Raw genomic sequence first — 25,187 nt, 5'->3', positions numbered from 1 at the left:
TTACAATAGAAGTTGCTGATAATATTACCATATGACCAACAATATGTTTGAGCTACAGGGATGTAGTGATTCAGATAATGGCAAAGCTAAACACTCAGATTACACTAAGTGTGTTTGAGTTTATAAAGGTATATAGCCTAGATAGATTCACATATAGATAGACAGATGTAACTATTGTATTATGTTAATTTTTTTTGTTTTGTAGAATCAAAGTAACATATGAAATGTGTGTGGATGAACAACTGTTCAGGGTACTATACATTTATATACACAGCACGGGCCTACATACATTTGCAGAAATATTTAGTAATATTTACAATTTTTATTTTTTATTTTTAAATTTCAGTGCTATATGACTCAACTTGTGGATATGGGAAATGTGCTGTCCTTGAGTAAAGAGGAGGGACGAGGGAGCATGCGGACCTATTGGGAGAGAGAGGGGTAGTTCAGTCCCGCTATGGTCTTAGCAGCAGCGTCTCAGAGAGTAGTACCAGATTACTGTGTTGTGCAGTAATAGGCACCACATAGCTAAAACCGCCAGCGGAACAAATGAAAACTACGCTTTCATGTGGATTAATTCTGGGGTGAGACAATCAGTCGACGCGAGAAGCTTTCTAAGGGAAACAGGACCGACTGACAAGGACTGAGGCATTAGCTGCTGTACGATAACACCGCCGAATGGTTTCTCTTGCTTATCCGCTAAGGTTAGTTAGCTCCTTTGCTGGCTGTCCGTTGGTGTTGGGGCTCTGTCTGTTCTGTTGTTGGACGACGGGGTCCGGCTATTCTTTGGAGGAGAAACATGGCTACATAGCAGTATTGACCTTTTGGAAGCTATACGTTACGTTATAGCTACACGGTTCGTTGAACGATTTGTACATATAACGCTACTGTTGACGTTAGAGAAGAGTTGAGCTAGCTGGTTGCCCACCTCGGCACACCACTCCTAGTTGGCAGCCTACCTCCCGCTAGTCAGTTATTTTACAAATCAGGAGCACGTGCTACATGGCTAGGCTAAGCTAGCTAATTGTGCTAGCTACGAAAGCTAGCTGTCAGAAGTGCTATGTCGGTTAGCTAACGCCATAATTAATTGAGCCGAAATAATCCTACATTATTATTCTCCGTATAAACACGTTATTCCCCACACAACACCAGCAATGACCACTGTTAATAATCAAGGTCAGCGGTCTGTGATGTCTCAGTATATTGTACTATCTGGCTAACTTTATACTACAATATACTGAGACATCACATATTGTAGTATCTGGCTAACTTTAAGCGGAGGAAAATGGATGGATGGCTAACTTTAGTTAGAGTGCTAATTTGGCTATGCACAAAGCGACTGGTTTGTAAACACTGGTTTAACCGAAGTTGACTTAGTACGCCCTGTCAATAGCTAATCTAATATTAGCCGGCAACGCATTACTTTGTTGTTAGATTGCTTATAGGCTTTATTGGCTGATTTCGGAATAGATTGTTTAGATTGCAGACTATAGTATTCTGACTATCTTGATGTTAAGTCACTTGACATAAGTAAAGGGGGACATCGGGTGAGTTATTAACGTTAACTTATCAATGATAAGTTGCAGTTGTGAAAGGATATTTGCGTTGTCCTTCTAATTTGTATCTCACTTGTAGGAAGGCTGCTTTGAGACTTTAGTATTAATAATCGAAATAATCGTCAAAACATGTTATTGGTTTAAGGTTGTCTTATTTGCCAGTTGAGTGCAGTGTTAAATTCTTAAGAGAAGGCACATCTTTAAAGATAAGTTGCTGACATCCTATTAGGACAACCAGAGCCTCTTGTGTAATGCCAAGTGACGGAACATTACCTCACATTTAGATGATTATTGACAAGAAGTGGATCTGTGTTTGTTAGCTGTCCGATCTCTACAAACACTTCCGTAATAAGTTATCAGAAGCATTCTATTTTATTGTTTGCATTTAGTAGTGTGAATGAACATTTCTTTGCGCCATAATTGGCTCTGGACATGACTCAGGCAAATGTCTGAAATACTCACTTATATTTTATAGTAAACTACATTTAGTGTTGCACCAACACCCAGTTTCAGTGAGTGTGGAAACACTGTACTCCAAAATCTGAATGTACTGTTAAGAAACAGAACAATTTTATTTTTATTTACTTTCACAGACAGTGGACAGTGACGTACATATTGAAAAAGGATGTTTATATTTTTTAAAAGCAAAGGATTCCCTCACACTACTGTTTTGTTCCCATTATTCTTTAGTTTCTAAAGGGACATGACACAGCCTTTTGATTGCAGGTTGTCTTCTTCATGTAAAGGCAAACTTGTGAACAACGTTGTTTAAATAGGCACCTGCTGCATGATGTTTTATTATATACAGATATTTTCAGTTTCATGTGTCCAAACATTAAGATTATCTCTGTCAGAACTGTGTGTTGTCAAAAGTAGTGGTGATAAATTGAGATGTGCTGGGTGACGGCACCATAGTTAGACCAAACTAAACCAATAGCCAGTTACTGTTGTGGTAAGTGATGCATTGTTGCGACTTTGATAAGGATTTCATTTTGTTTATTTAACCTAGGTAAACCCAGGTTTTCCCCCAGGAAATTGTTTAGCAGATGTTGTAAACCATTAACTTCATGCATATCATCTTATGAACCACTTAGTAGTTGATGACCTTTAATCAATAACTGCTCTTATTATTACAAAGTATACTAATATAGTTATATATAATATATATTAATACATATAGAATTAGCTGTTTTGAAAGAGCAACAGCACACATTTTTTTTTATAATTTTCATGAAAGAGTACCAAATTTTATGATGTCAGCAGAGGTAGGCCTGGGTATTGAGAACTGGTTCCAATTTGGACCCGGTTCCAAATTTACAAGAATCGTGGATTTGTTTCTAACTGTTGCATATTTCAGTCATGGTCCAAGTGAACTGCAATGAGTGTTAGAGTACATAAAAGTTGTACTTACCTGACAGGACCTGTGACACAGACCTAACACCATGTCATTTGTTACGCAGCACATCAACGAAGCATGTTAAAAAGAAGCTTCAAATGTGACTCCTCCATTTAGGTTGGCAAAATGTGTTACTGATGTCAGGTTATTCACAGTAATATCTACTTTGATATTTTCCTGTTGGCATATCAGAAATAGCTGACAGAAGAACTAACATTATAGTCTACAGTAAACTGTGGTTACGCGCACTTTGTGGTCAGTGTATCTTAATATAATGAGTTAAACATTCTTGAAATGCTTGTTTTTTTTCTCCCCTTAAAATGTTAGAATCGGAACTGAGAATCAATAAGAACTCGGTTCTATAAGCAGACTCGGAACTGCAAATAGGAATCAATATAACTGAAGCGATACCCAACCCAAAGCAGAGGTGGTTGTGCTTTCTGCTGATGTGGCCCATCTCCAGTAGAAAACACTGTAAAATATAACACTGTGAGAAATCTTGTTACCATAATGCTTCTTGTTGCTGCTTCACAGATTTAGCTTTTAACTGCCCAACTATTATAAGGCTTTTTACTGTGAAACTGTCAGAAATCCTTGAAACCTTAGTGACTGATTTCTGTACTCCCTTGGATTGTAATATGGACATTTAGGTTTTTTGGGGTCAGTAGATAAGGATTAATATCACAAGTTAAAAACTCAATTGCATATGGTTGGCTGCTTCACAGGAATTCTGATCTTATGGAAATTTGACATGTCAGGGGTAAAATAATGAAAGCGCTTAACTTTCAGGAAACCGACTTTGGCACACCACCGACAAGCCAACTTCAGCACAAGCTTTGTGCTCAATAGGCTTTGTTTTGTTGAAGCTAGTTATTTTTAAAACATTTATTTTATTTGATTGTACTTGCCCAATAAAGGCTAGAAGGAAGGATGGATGTTTGGTGCTTCACTGATCCTATAGTGGTGACTGTTGACAAGAAATGAGGTTACAGGATTTTACTATTGTTGTTGTGGGGAAGTGTTGTATGACACATCAGAAACATCATCAGTAGTTACTTTGGGGCTAAGCAACAGTATCACTTAGATGATTTCATACCTCCCTCTGCTGAATGTTAGCATATTTTGCCAACATATTTATTTCATTATTACCCTTCTGTTCCTTCTTGTGTGTGTGTGTGTGTGTGTCAGCATAACATTTTTTTTTAATCTGTAGAGTGTTCTTTGGGGTGACTGTTTACAACAGAAGTTGGTTTGAAGAAGTATGCCACACTTCTCTAACACATCAGGGTTTAATGCTATTTTACCTCGAATTGCAAACACAAACGTCTCCTAAATAAGATGCAGTAATATATGAATGAAATGGTGATTCAAATAAGCAAACATCTGACCAAAGACACACTGCACAGACATTTGGCTCCAAGTATGTTTACCTGGGAGACTGGTTAACTTGCTGTAAGGACATAGTGTACTTAAAAGCTGAGTTTTTAGGTATTATGCTCCATTATAGGGCCTGGAGATGGCTGATGTGTCTGACAAGGCAGTCTGCAGAACATAAAGTATGCTAATGATCCATCATTGTGGGACATTGCTGACTTGACTCGCTCATAGTACAGTGTCAGCGTATGGGTTGGCTTGTGAAGAGTTAAATAAGAGTGAGGAGATCTCTCCCCTTTTCTCAAAAGGGTAATGGGGGCAAAGATAATCCCTTGCTCACTACTACGGTGCCTCAGGGAGACTGTTTCATTACTAGTTCAATTTCTGCTTGTATTATGAAACACAATACAGTTATGAAACTGGAATGGGGGAGAGTTCCAGCTCATTTTATGGTCTGTGAAAGATGAATCCTCACAGTGAATTCTTGTGGGAGGAAAAAGCATGTGGCATTGTCATAAATCACAAAACATTTCCATTAAAATTCATAAAGTCAGTCTTTCAAAAGCACACATCATCAGTTATCACTGTTTAGTTGTACTGTATCACTCTGTCATTTTAAGAACAAGTACTCTTGTCATTGTAATCATTAATCCAGCAATCAGATAGTACTTTTTAAAGTTGTTGTTTTTTTGTTTTTTTTTAAAGAGCAGGGGCAAATGTGACACAGATTTAGTAGACCATTGCTTCTCTTTTCATTGTACAAAACAAATGGTTATTATAATTACCTTTGCCCAGTCTGAGGTAATTTTTTTAAACTGTTGTTTGTTTTGTTTGCAGCATAATTCAAAAAGTAATTAATGAATTTGGATGAAAATTTTCCAAAAGGTAGGTTATGGCCCACAGAACAATCCATTAGATTTTGGTACTGATTGAGATGATCATTCATACCCATGAATTTTTTTTAAAGGGGACATATTATGCAGAAATCATTTTTAGAGCATTGTGTGTAGAGACAGAGAACATGAGAGAAGAGCAGTTCCTGCCTGTTTTGCATTTGTAAAAATCCCTGCTCAAACACACTGTTTGGATTCGTCTCTCTTTATGGTGTCGTACGAAAAGATGCAGTAGTCCATTTCATATATCCTCCTTGCACTCGGACCCGTTTTTGATGCTACTGGTCTGCCATTGTGATTTTCCGCTAGAACAGCAGACAAACAGCAAAATGGCACAGCTCAGAGGAAATCACAGATTCTGCTCGGTTGTTGGTTGCACAAACAAGCACATAAGTCTCTACCTACTTCTATCCTCAGAGCCAGCAAAGACACAGTGGATATATCCCAAATGTTCCTGAAGATATCCCTAAAACTTTGCATGTAATGTTCTAATCATTTCACATCGGAGTGCTTTCTCAGTGAGGGTCAGTACAGCACTGGAGTTTCTTCCACACTGAAGCTCGGGAGTGAATCTATTTCAACTGTCTCTCAGTGAGGGTCAGTACAGCACTGGATTTTCTTCCACACTGAAGCTCAGGAGTGAATCTGTTTCAACTGTCTGTGAGTCTAACTCACATCCTGATGCTTTAAGTGTTATTTTACTGCTTGTGTATGAAGTTAGCCTGTTTAACTTAGCCACATTAACTGCAATGTACTGCTGTGTGGCTAACAGTAGCGTGTATCACAGGCCGAACAGCAGACACAGGTTAAGTGTTCGGGTTAGTAATATTGATGAACAGTCAGAATGTACCAGAGAACTTGTGTGAAACCTTTTTAGCCAAATTTCCTGTGAGTAGTGGGTTGATGATGGCAACTTTGCTTGTTTATGTAGCATCGGTGGATATTAGAAATGGTTCAGGTTTTATAACAAGACAAACTTGTTGGCAACCACACATCCTTGGCACAAAAGCTCTTCAGACGTTGTAGTTAAATAAAGCCTTACTATGATTAAAATTTGATTGTCTTCTTTTTTTAAGGCTAGGCTGTTTTGCCAGTGTGCATCTCGACTTCCTGATTTGATATGCTGAAGTGGCTGAACTGGCTGAACGACAAGTGATGAGAGCCGAACAGAGCCAGTCATGTGGCCGTATACGGTTCCGGCTTGGTGTGTCAGGGCATTAAATAGGATCTTGTAGCTGGCATAGCATTTGTTGAAATGTCAGCCTGAATTTTGGCTGTTATTAGGTTGGATTCGACATTAAATCACTAGTCAGCATCTTTCTTAGCCTTGAAATTTTTACAGACAATGAATCTACTATAACGTTGTACATTACAAATTTTGTGTGTTTCAATTGTGTAGCACTTTGTATGTTTTGAAAAGTGCTATATAAATAAAGTTTATTATTTAATTTGGGCAAACCCTGTCACAATTCTGCTTGGGTGTAATTATGTCAATTAGCATTTCACACTGCACCTAACTGAAATTTTATATTTACTGTAATTGCAGTATATGAAGAAAGATGATAGGTAAATGACACAAGTTTGGTATGTTGTGGTGCAGGTTATGAACCCCAGTTAACATGCACAAGCCAAAGAGGGGAATATGAAGCAGTCACTGTGAAACTGCCTTCCAGGCGCATTCCCTCCTCCCACCCAGTTTCCCTCATACTGAATGAGTAACAGCAGCTGTCTGGCATTTCTTGATCACTAGTGGGCTGCACCTGGTAGGTTTCGTGTGTGGAGAATGTTATGCTTGACTCAGTGTGGTAGAATAGTATGATCACAAGCAGCTGGTCTGTTGCTGTGCCTGAAATTACTTATAGTGATAGTGCCATTGAACTGGGCACAGTGCCACCCCAGTGTCAGTGGCTGCATAAGTTTGAGCAGTTGTGCTATGTTCTGGGATTACCTAATGGAAAAAACCATGGCTGTGACATGTTATGTGAGGAAATGCTTTTTTTTCTTATTGACCCATGCAGATTCTACAAGTAGCCATTAGCCTGTGGTCTTGTGTTGTTTAGGATGAAGTGAGTTAAGGTGAGGTTGCTGTTAAGTGGTATCGTATGTAGTATCAGACAACTTGTATGAGTACAAGTACTAGAAGGTGGTATCGAACGTGGTGCCCAATGCTGGTGTCGGTGTGTCCCCATCTCTCAGGCGGCAGAACTTACTTCCAAGTTGTGCATCGCTCCCACTTAAATGAATGCCATCAATTCCAGTCTCAGCAAAACAATACAATGGCCACTACTTAGGAAATTACACCATTGAATGAAACCTGTAATTTTGTGTTTCATATGCTAACTACACATACCTCCTATAAATTAAACATTTGTTGCTTTACCTATCAAGCTACAAGCATTACTTCCCCCCACATTTTAATAGCAAGATAAGCTTTAAGCTCTGATTTAATTTAAGTACTGAATGCACTTTGAGTAAACAACTGAAACCAGCATTCATCATCACCAGCAGCAGCAGCATCACGCTGCTCTAAAACATGTGAAGATTATTTTTTTATCGTATAGGAAGTGCATGATAGATATCTTATTTCTGTAAATGGATCTTTTTTTTTTTCTTCTTTTGCCTTGGTGGTTATAACAGTGGTTAGACTTCTCCGTTTGTGTGTGAAAGACTTGCCAGACCTGTTACGGTGTATGTAATTCTATGATAGATTATTAAATAAAGAGAGAAATAGTTTTCCATCTTTTACTGTGATGACATAGTATGAATAATGCTTTTAATACAGCATCTGCAGTTCATATTCAGATCATATGGCTTATGTTATGGTTTCCTAACATCACATAGAGACAGTCTTGTCAAGGAAACTAATGTTAGGCATGTGGCCTTCACAAAGTTAAGGGCTGTTCATGCTTTGCAAATCTGCATGTCTGCTATGACAGGAGTGACGCAATTGTCATCAGCTTCCCAGGTCTTTAAGGGTTTGCGTGGAATGTGTGTGGATGTCTGCAGGCAGGCCAAACGTTTGTGTTCACGCACACAGTATGTACCACAGTGCTAGGAAAACATTGTCGTAAGTAGACAGAAGGCAGACCCTTGAATTGAAATATGAGTAGGATAGCGTATGAGTCTATGTCTGAATATGCAGGAGGGCAGTGTCCGAAATTAACACCTGCCAGGCGCCGAATGTAGGTAGATTTTCCATTTGGTGAGTAGGTCTCGCCTCACTGGAGAGTAAATGCTTGTTGTAAAATAGTTATGCAATAAAACAATAGCCTCTCCTGAGAGTCTTTACTATGGATGCCTTGCTCCTGTCTGTGTCAGAGTTTAAGACACACACACTATTTTGGTCAGCAAAAATAAGTTTGGCCAGTGGCTTTTCCTACCAGCCACTCTGGTTGGTGAGTCAAAAAGTTCAAAATTTCAGACCCTGCACCAGGGCCTGCACAGAGTATGTTCAGCCTGTGTGAAAATGCCATGAACACACAAACATGTTCCTGAAGATGATAATAATGCATGTAGTAATAATATTCATAATAAAGATGAGAATTTAGTAGCAGTTAAGGCAAGATGTAATATTTATAAAAATAAGAAATGTAACAGTACTCTTAACATTACTAATATTAAATCCTATGTTGTCATTTTTCACACAAATAATTTGTTGTTGATTTGGCTTTGTCAACCGGTGTGTTAAATACTAAAACAAAAGTGGAAAATAATAATTATTAAAATGTCAGTAAAATAAAATAACTAATATTCTTTTTGTATATATATTATTTTCTTTTTGGGCAGATAACCATGATGACAAAGGTCAAATTTAGTTTTTCATTTGCTCTTTTTTTTAACATATCCGGTAGTCCTTCAAAAATATTGTTGAAACTCTAACATTAAAGTAAACTCAAAATTCACTATTACACAAACACAAATGATATCCTTTAGGCTACATATACAGTATACTCATAAAGAATAGAAAATGTACAAAAGTTTTCCCAGTAAAATCCTATGACCTATCAAAATAGCCAGAAGAGAACAACATATTTTAATATGTTGGTAATATTAACACAAACTGTTCTGTGCCCGCATGCTGTGATAAGACGTTTCTGACTATGTGCTGGAACATGTACTTGAAGCCTGGAGTCACACAAGTCTGCCATCATTTACATTTTTATTGGTGTGCTTCAGTGGGATGTGTCCAAACAACAATGTTACTTAGCTAATTTTAATTGCTATAGACATCAGTTGTTCTCCAAAAACTATTGAAAACACACACGAGAGCCACACTGCAACACTGGGTGACATGTTTCATGTGAGACCTGTTGTTTTAAAAAAAAAAAAAAAAAAAGAAAAATCTCCAAAGGCGCCTCACCTTTTACTGCCTCTGAGGTAAGAAGGAGTCAACTACGTATGCATGTGACCTCTGCTCTGTTTTACTTTGTTAGAGCAGGCCATCTTTATGATATACTGTCAAAGGCTAAAAAAGTACTAAAAGAGAGGCAGACGGCAGATAAGCAGAGATTATAAATGGCTCTGTTTTAAGTGATTCCCTTGACTCTATTATGCAACAGAGATGACAGCATGTTATAGGGCATTACTCTTTGTGTGTAGGCTACAGCTGTGGGTAGCGCTATATGTATCTCTCTGATTAGCCCAACTTTTCCAATAGGAATGTGCGTTACAATGTAGGTTCTTTTCATGTTCTGGAAAACATGTTAATAAGGGCAACCAAGGACACACACCTTAGGCATGTTGGTCTTGTAGTGGAAATATGAGTGATGTGTAAGAGTGAAAGGTATGAAGGTCTCAGTGGAGTATAATTACAGGTTATGGTGTGCAACTCCTGTCTTGACATGTGCACTGGAACCATGACGGTGCAGTTTGGAACACATTAGTCCTGAATGCATTAAAACACCAAGCTGCTGGTGTGCTGTCTGGTCTGTTTTGTAATGTGTAGGTGTCTCCCTCACTAAATCTTTCTCTGCTTGTAATTCAAAACGTGTGTCAAACTAAGTGGGATGTTTTGTTTTCTATGCAGTTTGTGTAAATAACACAGCCATATATCGACATTGGTATTTGGCAATGTCCACGCACACTCTTGCCCACTATGACACTTTACACACACACTTGAACCCTCTCATGCATAAATGGAAGAAGCTCTGTAAAGCTGCTGTCATGAGGGGCATGTAGTGGCACTCGGGTTGCATGTGCCATACAGAGGAACATTTCAAAGTTCTTGAATAATGTAGTAGTGAGGAGGAAGTAGGTCAGCCTGGCAGAGAAGTCACTCAGTTTTATTTCCTGCTCCTCAGGATGGAGTGATGAATGTCAGATGAGCTTTAAGTGCAGAGCTAACAGAGATTAAAGAGGGATTCGTAAGTTGAGCCCATGTAGATCAGTGATGCTGCTGCATTGTCCTGCTGAGCTGAGGAGTGTTTGATGTAGTGCCACCCAAGGGGGTCTTTTGAGTAATTTTGTGCATCACTAATTAACAAATAATCATTTGTTGTTATTATTCTATGTTAATTATGTCAAGAAGACCCATAATGTAATCAGCCTGCAAGCTGTAGCCACCCATTTAGCTATCGCTAAGCTTGTTTCTTGGAGAGTTGGCAGGGCTTTGAAGCTGAACTTGCCATCCATTTCTGCTGTTGCATCACTTCTTGATTTCCCAAACCACATAGTGAGCCAAGGGTCATAATCTTAGAACAAGGGTCATAATCATAGAATGTGTGTGTGTTAATCGCACGTAAAAAAAAATGGTGGTGTTAAATGGAATTTGCTTTCTGTTATTACCATGTTATCTTTGACAGCCCTAATTTTGACATTTTGAATACCCAGATTTTTCTACAAAACCTTTTAATAAAAATGCCTAACTTCCTTAATGAATCACTGTAATATTCTGACTAGTAATAGCTATAAAAGAGCAGTTTTTTAAATAAGTACGATAGGCTCTAAATGTTCTAATATTGTAGTGCAGTTTCTGATGCCCCAACTGAATAATATTAGCTTTGTGTATCTAGGCTACATCCTGCAAAACAGATTTTTAATGACATGATATAAGTTATGTGCCTGAGCTTTGACTCGGCCTCAGTAAGCCACACCATCAGCAAACGTTTGGTTTTGTATATGGGTGTATCTGAGAGGAATCATTCATAGCTAGAGTATTCTTCCTGACATCTGGAGTCGAGCAAGTATTACCTCTGGGATTACTTAATTTGGTGCATCATAATTGAGTTAAGCCAAAACAGCTATGGATTGGTATATTTAATCGATCTGAGTAATTATGTAGAACATGTATCCCTGTTGTCAGCATGTGTCTGAACAGAGGGAGTAGCTTTCAGATGCTCCAGTGTGTTTTGGTGGAGTGTCTATGCCTCCATGGTTACATGCAGGCATAGTTGGCTGAGGCAGTGTGTGTGAAGTCCCCAGTTCTACAGTAGGCAGGAGGAGTGGAGAGCCTTATGTAATTTCACACAGTGTTGCTGAGGCGGCTGCCTGCAGGTGAACAGGCATAGAATGCAATGGCTGCACCACTGTCCAGCATGGATGCAGCCAGATGACCACATTTGGAAGTCCAGGCTAGTCGGTCACTGGTTCTGGTCATCTCTGTCCTCCTCCTCTAGCTCATTTCTTAACTGTTGGGGACACACTTTGACAGTCTGTGTGTTTTAAGACAGTATTTTAAATCTAAAAAGAGAACATCAGTTCACATTTGTAGCCACTAATTTTACTTTTTGGTGTTTAAATGTGTAACAATAGCAATAACCTGGTAATTTTTTTTTCTTCAATACACCTCACCTACAACTATAATGGTGTATTCACATTATAGCAGGAAAACGAGGGTCTTTCGCGGTGCTTTCTACGATTGTTGCCACAGGCCAAACTCTTTGGGGTATTCGAAGGAAGTGCGCCACCTTAAGGCAACTCGAGTTTATTTTTAAAGCACATTTTCAGAGACGATGGCAGTTCAAAGTGCTTAACACAATACACACAAATGGATGAAACATTAAAATGTGCATATGGATAAACGGTATAATGTAAATTATATTTACACATTAAGTGCAAATTAAAAGCAACAGTTACATGACAAAGTAGCTTAGCTACTACTTTAACTACAGTGCTAATGGTGCTAATGGTAGATCGCTACATTTCAGAGACTGTGTTTTTAACGGTCTTGGTACACATGCTGATGTTTCACCAAATTAAATAGTCTGTCTTTTTTGGTTAGTGCGCCACCTTAAGGCAACTCGAGTTTATTTTTAATCAGTTCAAGCAATGGTCAACAGTGATCGACTACACCTACAAACCAAAGTTAAAGTTCACCCGCCTTTCGGTACATTCTCGTTCCGTACTGCGAACAGTGTACATTTACAAAGAGCCTGCGCAGTGAACCGCATACACAACAATGAAAAGGTGTGGGCAAAAGCCTCTTTTCCACTATAATATGAATATGGCTAAGTAGTATTATATTCATGGCATCCACCCAGTTCCACTACAGTCCAGTCTAAATGCAGAGCAGTTGCCCCACACTGTACTGCTAAAATGGCTTACGTCCAGTCTCAGTGTTTTCCTCTCAGACTTTTTTTATTTTAATACCTTAGTTTATAATCTGTGATGTGAAAGTATCACATTTCCACATAATGGAACAAAGAAGTGTATGTCCTGCTTATAGTTGTTATTAAATCTAAGTCATAAAATCACTAGCATTCAGCACCAGGGCTGAGCTGGTTTCTACTAGTTGCACATGTCCTACAAAGTGCCACTTTGCATTTTCATCACCCATCTCTATTTCAGTTAAAGTTGTGTAGAAAGTTAATTTTGACACAATCTGTAAAAGTTTATAGCCTGCCAATACTGTTCATTGCCTGCAAAATCCCACACAAATGAAGCTAAAGCAAAAGTTCAAGCCGGAAGACACTTTACCATGGACACACTCACAGTCCCTCTTCAGTCTCTTTCAGCTGACTGTGGATGTTCCACTTACTTACCAATCAGTTTCTGCCATGGCCAGGGTGAGCCAGTCTTCTCTTACCCGTCAAATTTTAAAACCATCCCTCTGCCTGCTCTCAGTTGTCATTTCAGTGCTGCCGGTTGGAACCCTCTTCCACCCCATTCACCTCCAGGCTCAGATCAGTATCCCAAACATCCATTTCAGACTTTCCTGTTTCCTGCTCTAGCCTCTTCTTCTGCATCACTGCTCACCTCCATCTTGGGTCCTTCATCATTATCAGACTCCAGCTCCTTGTAAGCATCATGCTGCATCCTTCCGATGGTTCCTGTCCATCTCATTGGTCTCCTGTCCTCTCTCATCCTCTCCATCCTCATTGTCACCCCTCTTTGTCCTCCCCCACCCCCATTGGCTAGACTGTGGGGGATAATTCCCTATTCCATGTGGGGGTGGTCCTCTCACTTCTTAAGCTGCCTGCTCAGGGGAGTCTTTGTAACAATTTTCTTCAATCTCTATTCTTGCACTTTAAGGCAATAAACATTTAAATGCTTCTGAAGTTCTTCTGTCTCTCGTCATTGGACTAAGGTTAATGTGGCTAAGCCTTATAGAAAGGCTTAGGCACAGCAGTTAAGTGTTTTTGCAACCTTAAGCTGAATGAACATAAAAAGGGCTTTAGGTGACATATCAGAATAAATGTATGCTAAAAATAACTAGGTGAATTATATGCGCTGAAAAGAAGACATTTGGCTACATGTACAATAAGTTTTGCCAGCTTTCATCCACGAATATTGTAAGGATGATGGTTTAAAAAAGGGAGAGGGGAAAAAATAAAATAAGTTTCTGTCAAATAATTTTGAATTCACCAGCCACCACAACCTCCTCGACCTACGCTACACCTGAGCACTCTGAAAATCTGGGGGAAATCCTGACTAAAATGAGATTTTACTTGGCCGATTTTGAGTTCTGTTTTTTTCTTTTAAGTCTGACTTGCCGATTACAGGTTTGGCTAATTGAGATTTTTTCTTTCTAACAATTGTAATTGACAGCATACAGACATTTTGTAACTTTACTTTAATAAAAAATGTTATTGTAATAAAAATAAAGTTTTCCATCTTTTTATCTTTTTTTTTTTGCAAGCCTTCAAATTAAAAGTGAAGTGCAATGTATGTACTTCTCCAAATATAAACAGGTGCAGCAGGTAATAGAAACAGAAGAATGTCTGTTACATCAGTTCTACTGAGAACACAGTTCTTTTTGAAGTGTGTGTAGTTTGTTTTTTTGCAGGTTGGATACTCTACATATATACATGCATTTCATGGGTATCCAGTAATTTCCTCGTTGTGTAGTATTTGTTGGATATTTGGACGTAGTTTCCCTTCTTCAAGGTGTTTCTATGCTTTGTACACAAAGCACTTCCAGTGTACTAGTGAACAGGTGCCTGGTATAGACGTGAGCGCAAGCCTCTCCCAAGGTGCTGCACATTCTATACTTTTGGTCTGTACCACTGCAAGCGTGACGTGGACTTTTGTGCCTTTAAATCTGACTGGGACAGTGATCTCAGAGCGATCGGCTGGTCACTGATCAATGCCAGTCATGCTGATCGATTGGTGCATCTCTCATCTGAACACCGCAAAACATGACTTGTCTTGCCCTGTATTTCTGTACACATAAACTGGCCTCTACTTTTGACACGTTTAAATTGTATTATTGACTTTTTATGGCTTACTTGAAATTTAATGCTAGATATTGGACAAAAGCTCACTGTTTTTATATTTTGTCAGCTAAATGTCACAGATTGATTCTGAACCTGATAACCTGTATCTTCTCAGTGCTAAATGGTCAGCTAGTGTTTGCATTTGTACCTACTCCCGTTTGGGCTTTAGATGCATTTATTGATATCTACATTTGTTTCCCCACTACTGATAAGTTACAGTTTAATGTGAAGTCAATACTGATGATCTTAACCCTAACCCTAACCCTATATGAACTCTCTCTATGCTGCATTTTAACTTTGTTTACATTTCAGTACTACTTCCATTTTCAGTTTCGCAATCACTTCTGTTGTTTTTCACTCCTTGCTTGTGGCTGCAGGTGTTTCTTATTCTAATCCTTCCATTGGTAAAATGATAGGAAGTGTGTGTTTTTCAGTTATATTCAGAATGAAAGGTGTGACAGGCTGTGGTTAAGGGATATGAGTGTACTGCTTTCTGTCTGACAAATTACAGCCGTGTCAAAATGGACTGTGGGTGTTTACACTTTTTTCACAGCATAGTCAGTTGCTGACTTGTGAGTTGTGACTGCACATTTCCTGTTGAGCGGAGGTAAGACAAGAGAGCTTGGGTTATCAGGATGTTCTTTCACTGGTTAGACAATACTGCAATGGTCTAGTCATCTGGCTGCCAGGAGAGGTACATGGGCAATAATTATATCACCTGCTGCCTTTTATGGCCTCCCTTTGTTACTTTGATGTTAATATCTTATTCTCTTGCTTGATGATTTAAAACAAAAACTAAATAAGATTAGGTCCATTACATAACAGGGAGTATTTTTTAAGCATATTTGCAAATATATGTATGATGTGTTCAGCTTGTCTGATCTGTTTCAGGTTAGCTGTGGGTAAATATCCACAGTAAGATATCTTACAATATGTCCTTAGCCCTACATTGATCTTGGGTTGTCTTTCCCCTTTTTAATTTCAAGAAAAGAGCATTCCGCCTTGTCAGCATGTCTGGATATCACTGCCTGGCAGTGTAAAATATGTTGCACCAGAGTTTGGTTTTCCTGCTGTTGTCTAACAGTAATTTTAAAGGTGCAGTCACCTTCCCTTTTTTAAACTGGCTATTGTACTGTGACTTCCTTCTCTTTGCTTTCTTTTGATAAGTTTTCCTCTTGACGTGCTGGTGTCGACGCATATGCCAAGGTATAAGAGTTAAAAGAGCAAGTTCTGTTGTACAATTAGTAGTCTGGAAACCTATTATTCAGCTTATTTAAAAAAAACAAAAAAAAAAAACAAATTAGAAACATGCTTCACATGGTATCCTGGGTAGTGGCAGTTTTATAGAGAGCTCTATATACGATTCTGATAAAGCAAGCAGTAGGTCAGGTCACTTGGAAAAAGTGTTTCTACTGTGTCTGAGCCATGCTTACCATGTAGTGTGACTTTTTTTCGGCCCCCTGACTACGGATGCAAATTTCAAGAAAGTTCCTTAACATTAACAGTAAATGACAGGTTATTATTAACAACTTGGAAAATGCATTTCCCATAATAAAACTGTTGTGACTACTGACGCTGCCTGCTTTATATTTGCCTTAAAATCTGAGTAAATTGAGTAAATTGGGGATTTAAAAAGCAGATTACTTAAACACCAAGTTACTTAAGTTACACGCTGAACAACACAATTGTAATGACTTCATTGCAGAGCTTCCACTACTGCCTGTCACTAATTGGCCAGACAAAATCCAGTCCTGGTTTTATGTAAGATAATAAACTTGTGTGTTGTTCACTGTAGGTAGTAGAGCTGCTGGAAACACCTGCTCAGCTGGAGGCCTAAATGTATACTTTATAATACATTATTTCAACAAGTGACTTTGTTTGTGTCTTGAAATGTGAACTGGATCACCCATGCTGTAAAGAAAGGATTTGAAAATCATTTGGAGAGTGGTCTACTATTGACATTGAGGGAGCGAGAGCCTCCTTTTCCAGGACCCTTTGGTAATGAGTCTCTGGGGAGATGAATCCTTATGAGACCTGACAGGGTGCCACATTCCTAGGCTGAGAGGCCTATCAGCCCCCCCTCCCCCGAGCTTAGCTCTCTAGGGCACTGCTTTACAGACTTCTGATGTTCTAATACAAAACCTTATGCCAATTACTGTTGACTCACCTGCCTTTTCACAGCAGCTCCATGCCTTTGAATGGAGCCTTGATTTCTTTTGGGTAAACATTGGCTGTTAGAGTAATTGCAGGAGTCCTTGCTGGCATCTCAATAACGATGTTTTTTCAGTGTAAAAATACAGAAAAGATGTTTTTGATAGGCATAAGATTAACAGTGCATTACTGCTGTTGTGGTGATGAATTGATCAAACTGTGTTCTGTGAAGGTCCAAGCCATGCTATCAAGGCTCTTATTAAAAAATTATTACACACTGATTTTATTCAACTCTCTTTTAGAGCTGGACTGTCAAACTACTAAGTCAGGCTACACAGAGATTTGATTAAATATTTATGTCATTCGAATTAAACTGTTGTTTGAAGTCAGCCTCCTGCTCTCTGGAAGCTGTCTGCATGCTCTGTGCTAGTATTTCCACAACCGATCCTAAAAAGGAGAGGGAGGGTGAGGGATAAGAGGATGAAATATTGGCTTGCATCCCTGAAGGCTGAGACCCAGTCTACTCAGTGCAGAAGACGAAAGCAAAAGAAGAGAGAGAAACAAAGCGCGCTAGAGTGAGAGAGTGGGGTGACTGAGTCCATTCGCAGTGTTGGCTGCAAGCCATCGCCTTGTCTGTGGGTGTCTGTAGTACTGCCAGTGCATGTGTTTAGCCTCTCGTCTGGAAGGCCCCATTCGCCTCAGAGTTTATGACAGAGCTCTCTCATTGTATTGGCTCTCTTGATCAGGTTTTTGTCATCTGTAGATCTTGTGACTGTCTTCAGACTTGGGGGATGCCTTGTCTCACCCTTTCCTTGCCTTGCTGGCCTGTTTTTCTGCCCCTTGTTGAGCATATTGGCATACTATGTCAGTATTGTGACTTTTTCCTCATTTAGTATTTCACTAGCACTTCCCTTTTTGTGGTATGTTTATTTATCCCTGTCTCACCAAACCATATGTGTATCAGTTTTTTGAAAACAATTTGAGACCTGAGTTTAGACTACTTGACACAAAGGCTAAGTCTCTAGTTGGTCTGAGACTTGGAGCAGTGTTTTCCTGTCTTGTGGCCTCTCTCAGCCTATTTTAACAGAGCTCCCCTGTTCCTTAAAACCAGAGCCATGTTCAGCCTTTCATAACAGAGCTCTTTGCATAATTGAAATCAAGTGACACTTTGTGTTTGTGACGGTCGAGCAGCAAGGAAAGGTAGATAGCGCCCCTCTTTGTGCTGCAAAAAAAGGAGTTGAAACTACAGTCAAACAATGGAGACCTGCACACATGCACTCTGTCATAAGTTATACTATACCTACAATGTATGTACCTTATGGTATTGTCTGTTATCTCAGGTTCATAGTGCAATAAAAAGTGCTTGTTTGTTACTGGTAGGTGTCTTTACTCAAAACCTTGTATGGCTTGGGAAACTTCTAAGGGACCCACTGTGAAGATTTATGGCCACCATTAGGGGTAGTTTACCTGGCATCTTACTAGTGAGCTAATATTTGACTGTTTAGACCACCACTGGCTGTGAGTGTAACTAGTGTTTTTTGCTTTTTTTTTTTTACTTTTCAATGAACAGTGTTATATTATTGAAAACCGATTTTTTAGTTTTCCCACCAGTAGCACTGTTCACTATGACTCCCAAAGCATTTTGACAGTGGTCTGTCTTCATTAAGCAAGATACACGCCATTATTCATGGTCAAGGTTTATGTGCTTGTTACAACACTGACATTTATGTAAACACAACCACAGTTTGTAGAGTTAATATATTTTACTAAACAAAGTAAAAAAAAAAAAGTTCTACCTAATGCCGTTGACCTCAAGTGTTGTAGAGCTACAAGTAAATATCTGCACCTCTGTTAACAAGCTAACAAATTATGATAATCTTGACTGAGACACATCTTGCATGTTATTGCTAAAATATAAAACAGATAAATTAAGTTAACCTAATTTGGATTGTAACAAAATCTAAGAAAAAAAGCTTTCAATGGATATGCTATTAATGATTTATTTATTAAAAAATCTCTGCTGTTAAAGATACAGCTTGAATATCTATCTCAGCACTTCATGATTATTATTCACTTATTTTCTTCTAGATACTCTTTTATTTTGAAAAACAGATTGAAGTAAACGATACTGTCGCTTCACATTGTCATTTAGAAATAAAATGCATGCACACTTTTTGTCAGGCTGGGCTCACTGATGGTGGATTTCACATTCAGTTAATTTCTTGGTAAAAGAGCTAGGGTTGGATATTTATACCAGTCTCTCAAATCATTTACTTCAGATGTTCCATAAAGTGTGCCTCAGAATATATGGAACTAACAAACATGGAAAAAACAAAAAAACATTTTGCATTCAACAAGTATGCAGCACTGTTTCCTTGAGTTTAAAATTTTGTAAAGTTCACATTACAGGTTAAACTATAAGCACATTTCCTGATTATATTGTGGAGCAAGGATATATTTTCCTTGACAAATGCAAAACAGCTAAAACGTAACACATCTATTTGTTAACATGCAAAGCATGTGAGCAGGAATAATAAAAACCCTGTACCACTAACAAGGGTGTCATCATTCTGCATAATTTTAAACAGAAATGCTATCTCGTACAGCTACATACAGCAGCAGTTTCTTCCAGTCCAGACATCTTCTTTAATGCTCAGTGTGAGCACAAACACAACAGAAACAGGAAGTCTGATCACTGATTCATCTGCACTGTTAGTGTTGACATCAGCCTGATGTCTGCAGACTGATGCAAGCTAGCGTTACCTCCTCAACAGGAACAGACTGAATAAATTAGAACCCACACAGTGTTTGCTCGACTTCCACGGCCTGACATCTTGTGACTACAGTAAACTCGAAGCTCAGATCAGTATGCAGTGTATTTCTTTTTCATTCTGTCTCTCTTGTCACCAGGATCTCGAGGTTTGCCATGAGATGGCCAGAGTCAGCTGACCATCCTGAGTCATGACAGACAGAAGTACACTGTGTTTGCACAGACTGTAACTATTCACATCAGTTTACAAAACAGTTCAGTCTAAACTGAACCACTTGCAATAAGTGACCACTGTGTAAACATTACATTTAGCTCACTTGTACACCTGAAATTGTGCAAATGTAAAAATCGATCTTGGGATTTCAAGAATTGATACCGAATTGTTTCAACAAGAATCACAGTTGATTAAAACAACTTTTTATCCAGCCCTTTCTAGAGCACTGTCTTGTGAAGGTTTTGATCAGTCCCATTTTGAGAGAGCCCATATTTCTGCCACTCTGCCTAACATGAGCTATGAGAGAGAAAGGCAGTATTAGTCAGAGGCTCATTGATATGGCAGGAGTCCTGTTATTTTTTTTTTTATTGTTTGTATGAGTACTTGTCTGCCTACTACTACTACTATTATTGGCTTTTCGGAGTTACAGAGAGTGGGACATTATCTGGCTGGACATGGTTGGTTGTTAACTTGAAATTTCCAGTACAAAAGTCAGAAATCTGGCTGTGTTGGTTTAAAACCACAGATCTGAACCAAATTATGTTAAAAATGGTCTAAAATATATTAAAAACTGATTGTTGGCACCCACTGAATGCACCCATTTAGTGTATGTGTGATGCACGATATCTCCTGCTTGCACACACATGCTGGCTTCTAGCAAACCAGCTCCTGGAAAAGTCAGCTTGAGGCAAGAGACAATGCTAAAGGCTACTTTGAGAGCACATCCCCTGATGACTCCACCTGGTTGAAATCAATAATTGAAGCTAAAGTCATTTATTTTGCAAGAACACATTTGTTTTTTTGTTGAAAGGGTGGAATTTAGTCAATGATCCTAAGTATACAATAACAATTCTGCAGTGTTTCACTAAAAAAGCATCCCAGCACTGTATAACAATATGAAGTAGCAGGGGGACATAGTACAAAGGTTTACTGTACACCAGTGCCAGTTTTTTACTAATGTTGAAAAGAGTAGACCTCATGTTTTATGAGTTTTGCCACTTGAATTATAAAGCTTCTTTGTGGAAATATTAACTTTTAATTGTCTAACCTAAACATACATTTTAATTTTTGTGGCTTGCTGAATAGAAGCTAAATTAAAACTGAACATCAGCTGAATCAAATTCACTCTTAAATCCTCTACATCATAATGTTATAAAATTAGATGCATGTTTTTGTATTGAATTGAAGACCTACAGATCAGATTGTGTGAGAGGCAGAGATACTCACCCCCTAGTGCAGAATAAATATCTCTTCCTTGGGTGTTCCTACAGAATGTGCTACAGTTTAGTATGTGACTGTTTTTACTTCCATCATCATTCATTGGCAATATACTGTATGACTAGCACCTTGTGTATGAATCCGCTCTGCAGCATCTGGTGCCTGACTCGAGACCTACCTCTGTTGTATTTATATTGCCTCCACAGCTCCATTAAACTCAGGGCATTTCTGGATTACTATCTAGCTGCTTGATTTGGCTGGTCCCTGTCTTTGTGTCCTCAGTGTGAGGACAGTGGGCCATTTAGCAAGCAGTGAAGGAGGGGTTCCATCTAGCAGGTGCATGGAGTTTAACTCCTTTACTGGGAGCAATGTCGGGGGATCAGCTGTGGTTGCAACAGTTCAGAGCAACAGTTAATCACATTGCACAATGTTTTTTGTTTGCATTGTTCTTTGCAGGTATGCAGGTATCCAAGTCAATTCCACTGAGGCTGCTCCACTACAAAAATGTCTCATAGCTCATGTTTTTCTCCACAGGTTTCTGGCTAAAAGAAACAGCCAGTAATGCACATCTGCTCTGCAACCACACCCACTTCCTGCCTCTAGAGGAAGCGGCTGTGCCAGCATGTCCTCCCATCCCCAGTCTGTGCCGCCGGGCCGGAGGACTGGGCTGGACACACGGCATCTGCCAAACCCTGCCACTCTACCACTACAGTTACAGCGGGCACACACGGTAAGGGGCCTGGCACACAGCCTGTTTAAAAGCACCACCTGTAGTGCCTCAGCATTTTTAGGTAAAAACCACTGAGAGAGTTTATTGTAGTTGAACCACTGGAGAGCATCTGACCCCAAGGGCCCCTGCTGATATTTTTCCAACTTAACATTCCCAGGTCACAATGTTGTGCACACAGAACTGTTTTTTCATTAGATGTTTGAGATGAAAGTTCATGTTGACATTGTAGGGTCAGAATTACGGCCTTTCTCATTATTTACACCCACATCTCCTAATTATTAAGATTATGCTCTTCAGTGCCTTAAAGACCAGGCCTCTAGCTGATTCATTCAGTGACCTTTGGTGTTTGCCAGGCTTTTTTTGTTCTTGTACGATGAGAAAATCCAAGGCCTACCCTCCAGGGTCCCCACAGCCGCACATGTAATCCTAACACTTGCTCTTGTCATCACATTCAAGAGGAGATGAGGGTTGTCAGGCTATGTCTCATAATCTCTGATTGACTGAGCGCGCATATTCACAGTACCTGTATGAGTTACCTCACTGCTCTGAGAAACAAATGGAAGGAGAGCAAGAATGAAAGCTGGAGAGAAAAAGACTGACTATTACAGGAGAAACAAGGCAGAAAAAGTTAAAATTATTTTCAAGGAGGAGGCCTTAATGCTGACAGTGTTTTGTTATATGTGTTCCAGGAAGTGGGACTAGTTGACTACCACTCTCATCATGCCAGAGACTACAGTTCCCACCTAGCCCAGCCACATCGCCGTCGGCCTTCCTTGCTCTCAGAGTTTCAACCTGGGAATGAGAGGTAAGTGCACCATGCTCATAGCATATAAGACCTGTTCCCTCATGAGCAGTGTATTTGCCATTGTTCTTGATGGCACCATGTTCTTTTGCATTTTGTTATTTTGTCATTTATACATTTACCGTACTGGGTTTATGAATTGTGGAGCAGGAAGACATCTAAAGTTGCTCAAACATAAATGCATGAAAATATGGCATGCTAATGTAATTGTAGTGGTTTTAACAGACAGTTTGCACCATTATATTATTATCATTAATCTTATTTAACATTCTCCTTTGCTGTAATTATGATAATTTAGTTTCATATGCTTTTTTTTCCAGGCAGTAGGTGCATATTGTGTCACTTGTTAGCTAATGTAAGAATGACATACTACGGTATTCACTTGAAAATGGTATGGCCTCTTTACTGTATTTGTCTTTTGATTCTTGAAGACTGTGGGATAAGCATGCTTACAGGCTGCATTTTTAAGTAGTGTTATTTAACCAAAGACTGTGCCTGTTAACTGTCCTCCAGTGTTATCCTTGTGTAATTGGCATCTGGAAGCTGCTCTTTGTGTTAAATGGCTCAGTCGGACAATGGAGCTTGCAGAGCTATGCAATCTTCCATAGGCCAACAGTAAGTCAGCCAAAGCATTGTAAGAATAGTACTTTACCTCTGGAGACTCACGTCTTGTACCTTCCAAAGTAGTTTATTATTTATATAATCATGCTTTTTTTGAGGATCAGTCTCAGTGGGCTCTTATGAGTAATTTATGTGCTTTCCATAAATTTTACATAATGCACAGTGTTGCAAGAATATTTATTTTCTCCCGGTTGATTTTCATGGCAGATTTTCTTGCATAATTATACAAGAAGTATAAAATTTTATTTTCAAGAGGCTGGTTTTACTAGAAATCAGCTGGCAGATATGTGTTACCTGAACAATATGTTGAGTGTGGAATATGTCAAATAATGTGTGTGCCTGGAATGCAGTAGATGTATGACGACAGACAGCAGATGGTAGAATGACTCTGTAGCAGTGTGTGTCTGCTGAGTGCTGTGACTGCATCTTTAATTGAGTATCAGTCAGATGGGATTATGGTCACCAATGTAAAGCACAGAGCTGTGTGTTGGCCTTGTTTACCAGTTAGCTTTGGTTAGCCCACAATGTGGAATCACTGCTACCCACCAGCTCGATTTCCTCACACTTTTAATTCAATCAATTTTGCTTTGGCAGTCACCCTCAGAAAACATGATGGTGTTTCCACAAGACATGTCTGTGCAACATCTGCAGAAGAGCAGTGACGTTGGTTTTCAGTAGATTAAAAAAAAAGCATTGTAGGGGACACTAGCAGCTAGCCCCCATTTTCTTTGTGGATGTTGTGAAATAAATCCCTGTTCTTGATGGCAGGTGTCTGTGGGTGGGGAGTTTTTCAGCTGAATATACTGTATCAGGCCATCACCACTGGTTTAGACACGTAGAGCTGTGATTGTTGTCATTCATCTGTGAACTTTGATTAACATAGTAAATGGTTTAAATGGGCCTTTTGATTAGATTTATAGTATGTGTGTGCAAAAAAGTTTTCCAAATGCTTTCTCCCTGTACTTAATTAATTGTTAGAGTGACTGGTGATTTACACTTGTTAAATGAATAAACTAATTTCTTTGTGTTTACATATCTACCCACATGTTTATAATATTCATTTTCTTAACATATTTACTGACATTGTTAGAGTATTTTGGTCTTTTTGTACAATCTTTCCACATATGCCGTTTTCTGTTTTTAATTATTACAAAAGGAAACCCTGTGGATATTAAAAAGGAGTTTGGTGCATCAGTGGAGAATTACTCAAAAGAGAGTGACGATCCAAAAGCTGATTACTTTACCTCCCTTTACCTGTAATCCACAGTGCTTTGTGGATTCTTAAGTTCTTCCATTCTTCATAACTTATCAAACAAATAGATTTTTAGAAAATAATGCAGTTATTCCAGTGGACCCGCCTCCTGATGTTTTGAACAATTTGGATGTGATTGAAAGCTATTTCAGGGCTTGAGCCCAGTTTTTAGATTCCACCCCTTGTCCCTCCTCTTTTGTGCATTTTGTCAGGTTCATTTATCCCTGCTGTGGTGCAGTTAGACTGGCTTTACTCTGTATAGGCCATCCCTGTGCCATGCACAGCTGCAGGGCTGCTCCTCTGGGGAGCCGCAGAGAGATTGGCAGCTGCACAAATGCCATAGTGCTTTCACAGTAACAGGCTGCTATCAGCACACATGATCTCTGTTCTTGTCGTAATGGGACCCAAGCCAGTGGGAATGTGATGGAGCTGTTTTGTTTGGTTGCCCCCTTTCCTCTCTTCTCCACCCACACCACCACCCAACTCGACACACATCTTTCCCTCATCCTCCAGAGAAATCCTCCCCAGGGATCGGATTATTCTGCATGCTCACAACA

At 39.2% G+C, this 25,187-nt stretch overlaps 1 protein-coding gene across 7 annotated transcripts in view; it reads left to right on the top strand.

The window, feature by feature from the left end:
* The first annotated feature begins 403 nt into the window (after positions 1-403).
* Positions 404-25,187, top strand: part of ncor2 (nuclear receptor corepressor 2) — a 94,861-nt gene continuing 70,077 nt past the window's right edge. For 4 of the 7 annotated variants that reach the window (XM_020590672.1, XM_020590676.1, XM_020590671.1 and 1 more), the window contains exons 1-3: positions 404-704; positions 21,760-21,955; positions 22,645-22,760. In XM_020590672.1, coding sequence (XP_020446328.1) covers positions 21,848-21,955; positions 22,645-22,760 — 224 coding nt within the window. In that variant the 5' untranslated portion in view covers positions 404-704; positions 21,760-21,847. The remainder of the gene's footprint in view (positions 705-21,759; positions 21,956-22,644; positions 22,761-25,187) is intronic. The other 3 variants (XM_020590674.1, XM_020590669.1, XM_020590670.1) reach the window with 2 other exon arrangements.

The sequence above is a fragment of the Monopterus albus genome, unplaced genomic scaffold (assembly GCF_001952655.1).
Source record: "Monopterus albus unplaced genomic scaffold, M_albus_1.0 scaffold12.1, whole genome shotgun sequence".
NCBI lineage: Eukaryota > Metazoa > Chordata > Actinopteri > Synbranchiformes > Synbranchidae > Monopterus > Monopterus albus.
This window is presented reverse-complemented; position numbering and strand designations above follow the sequence as displayed.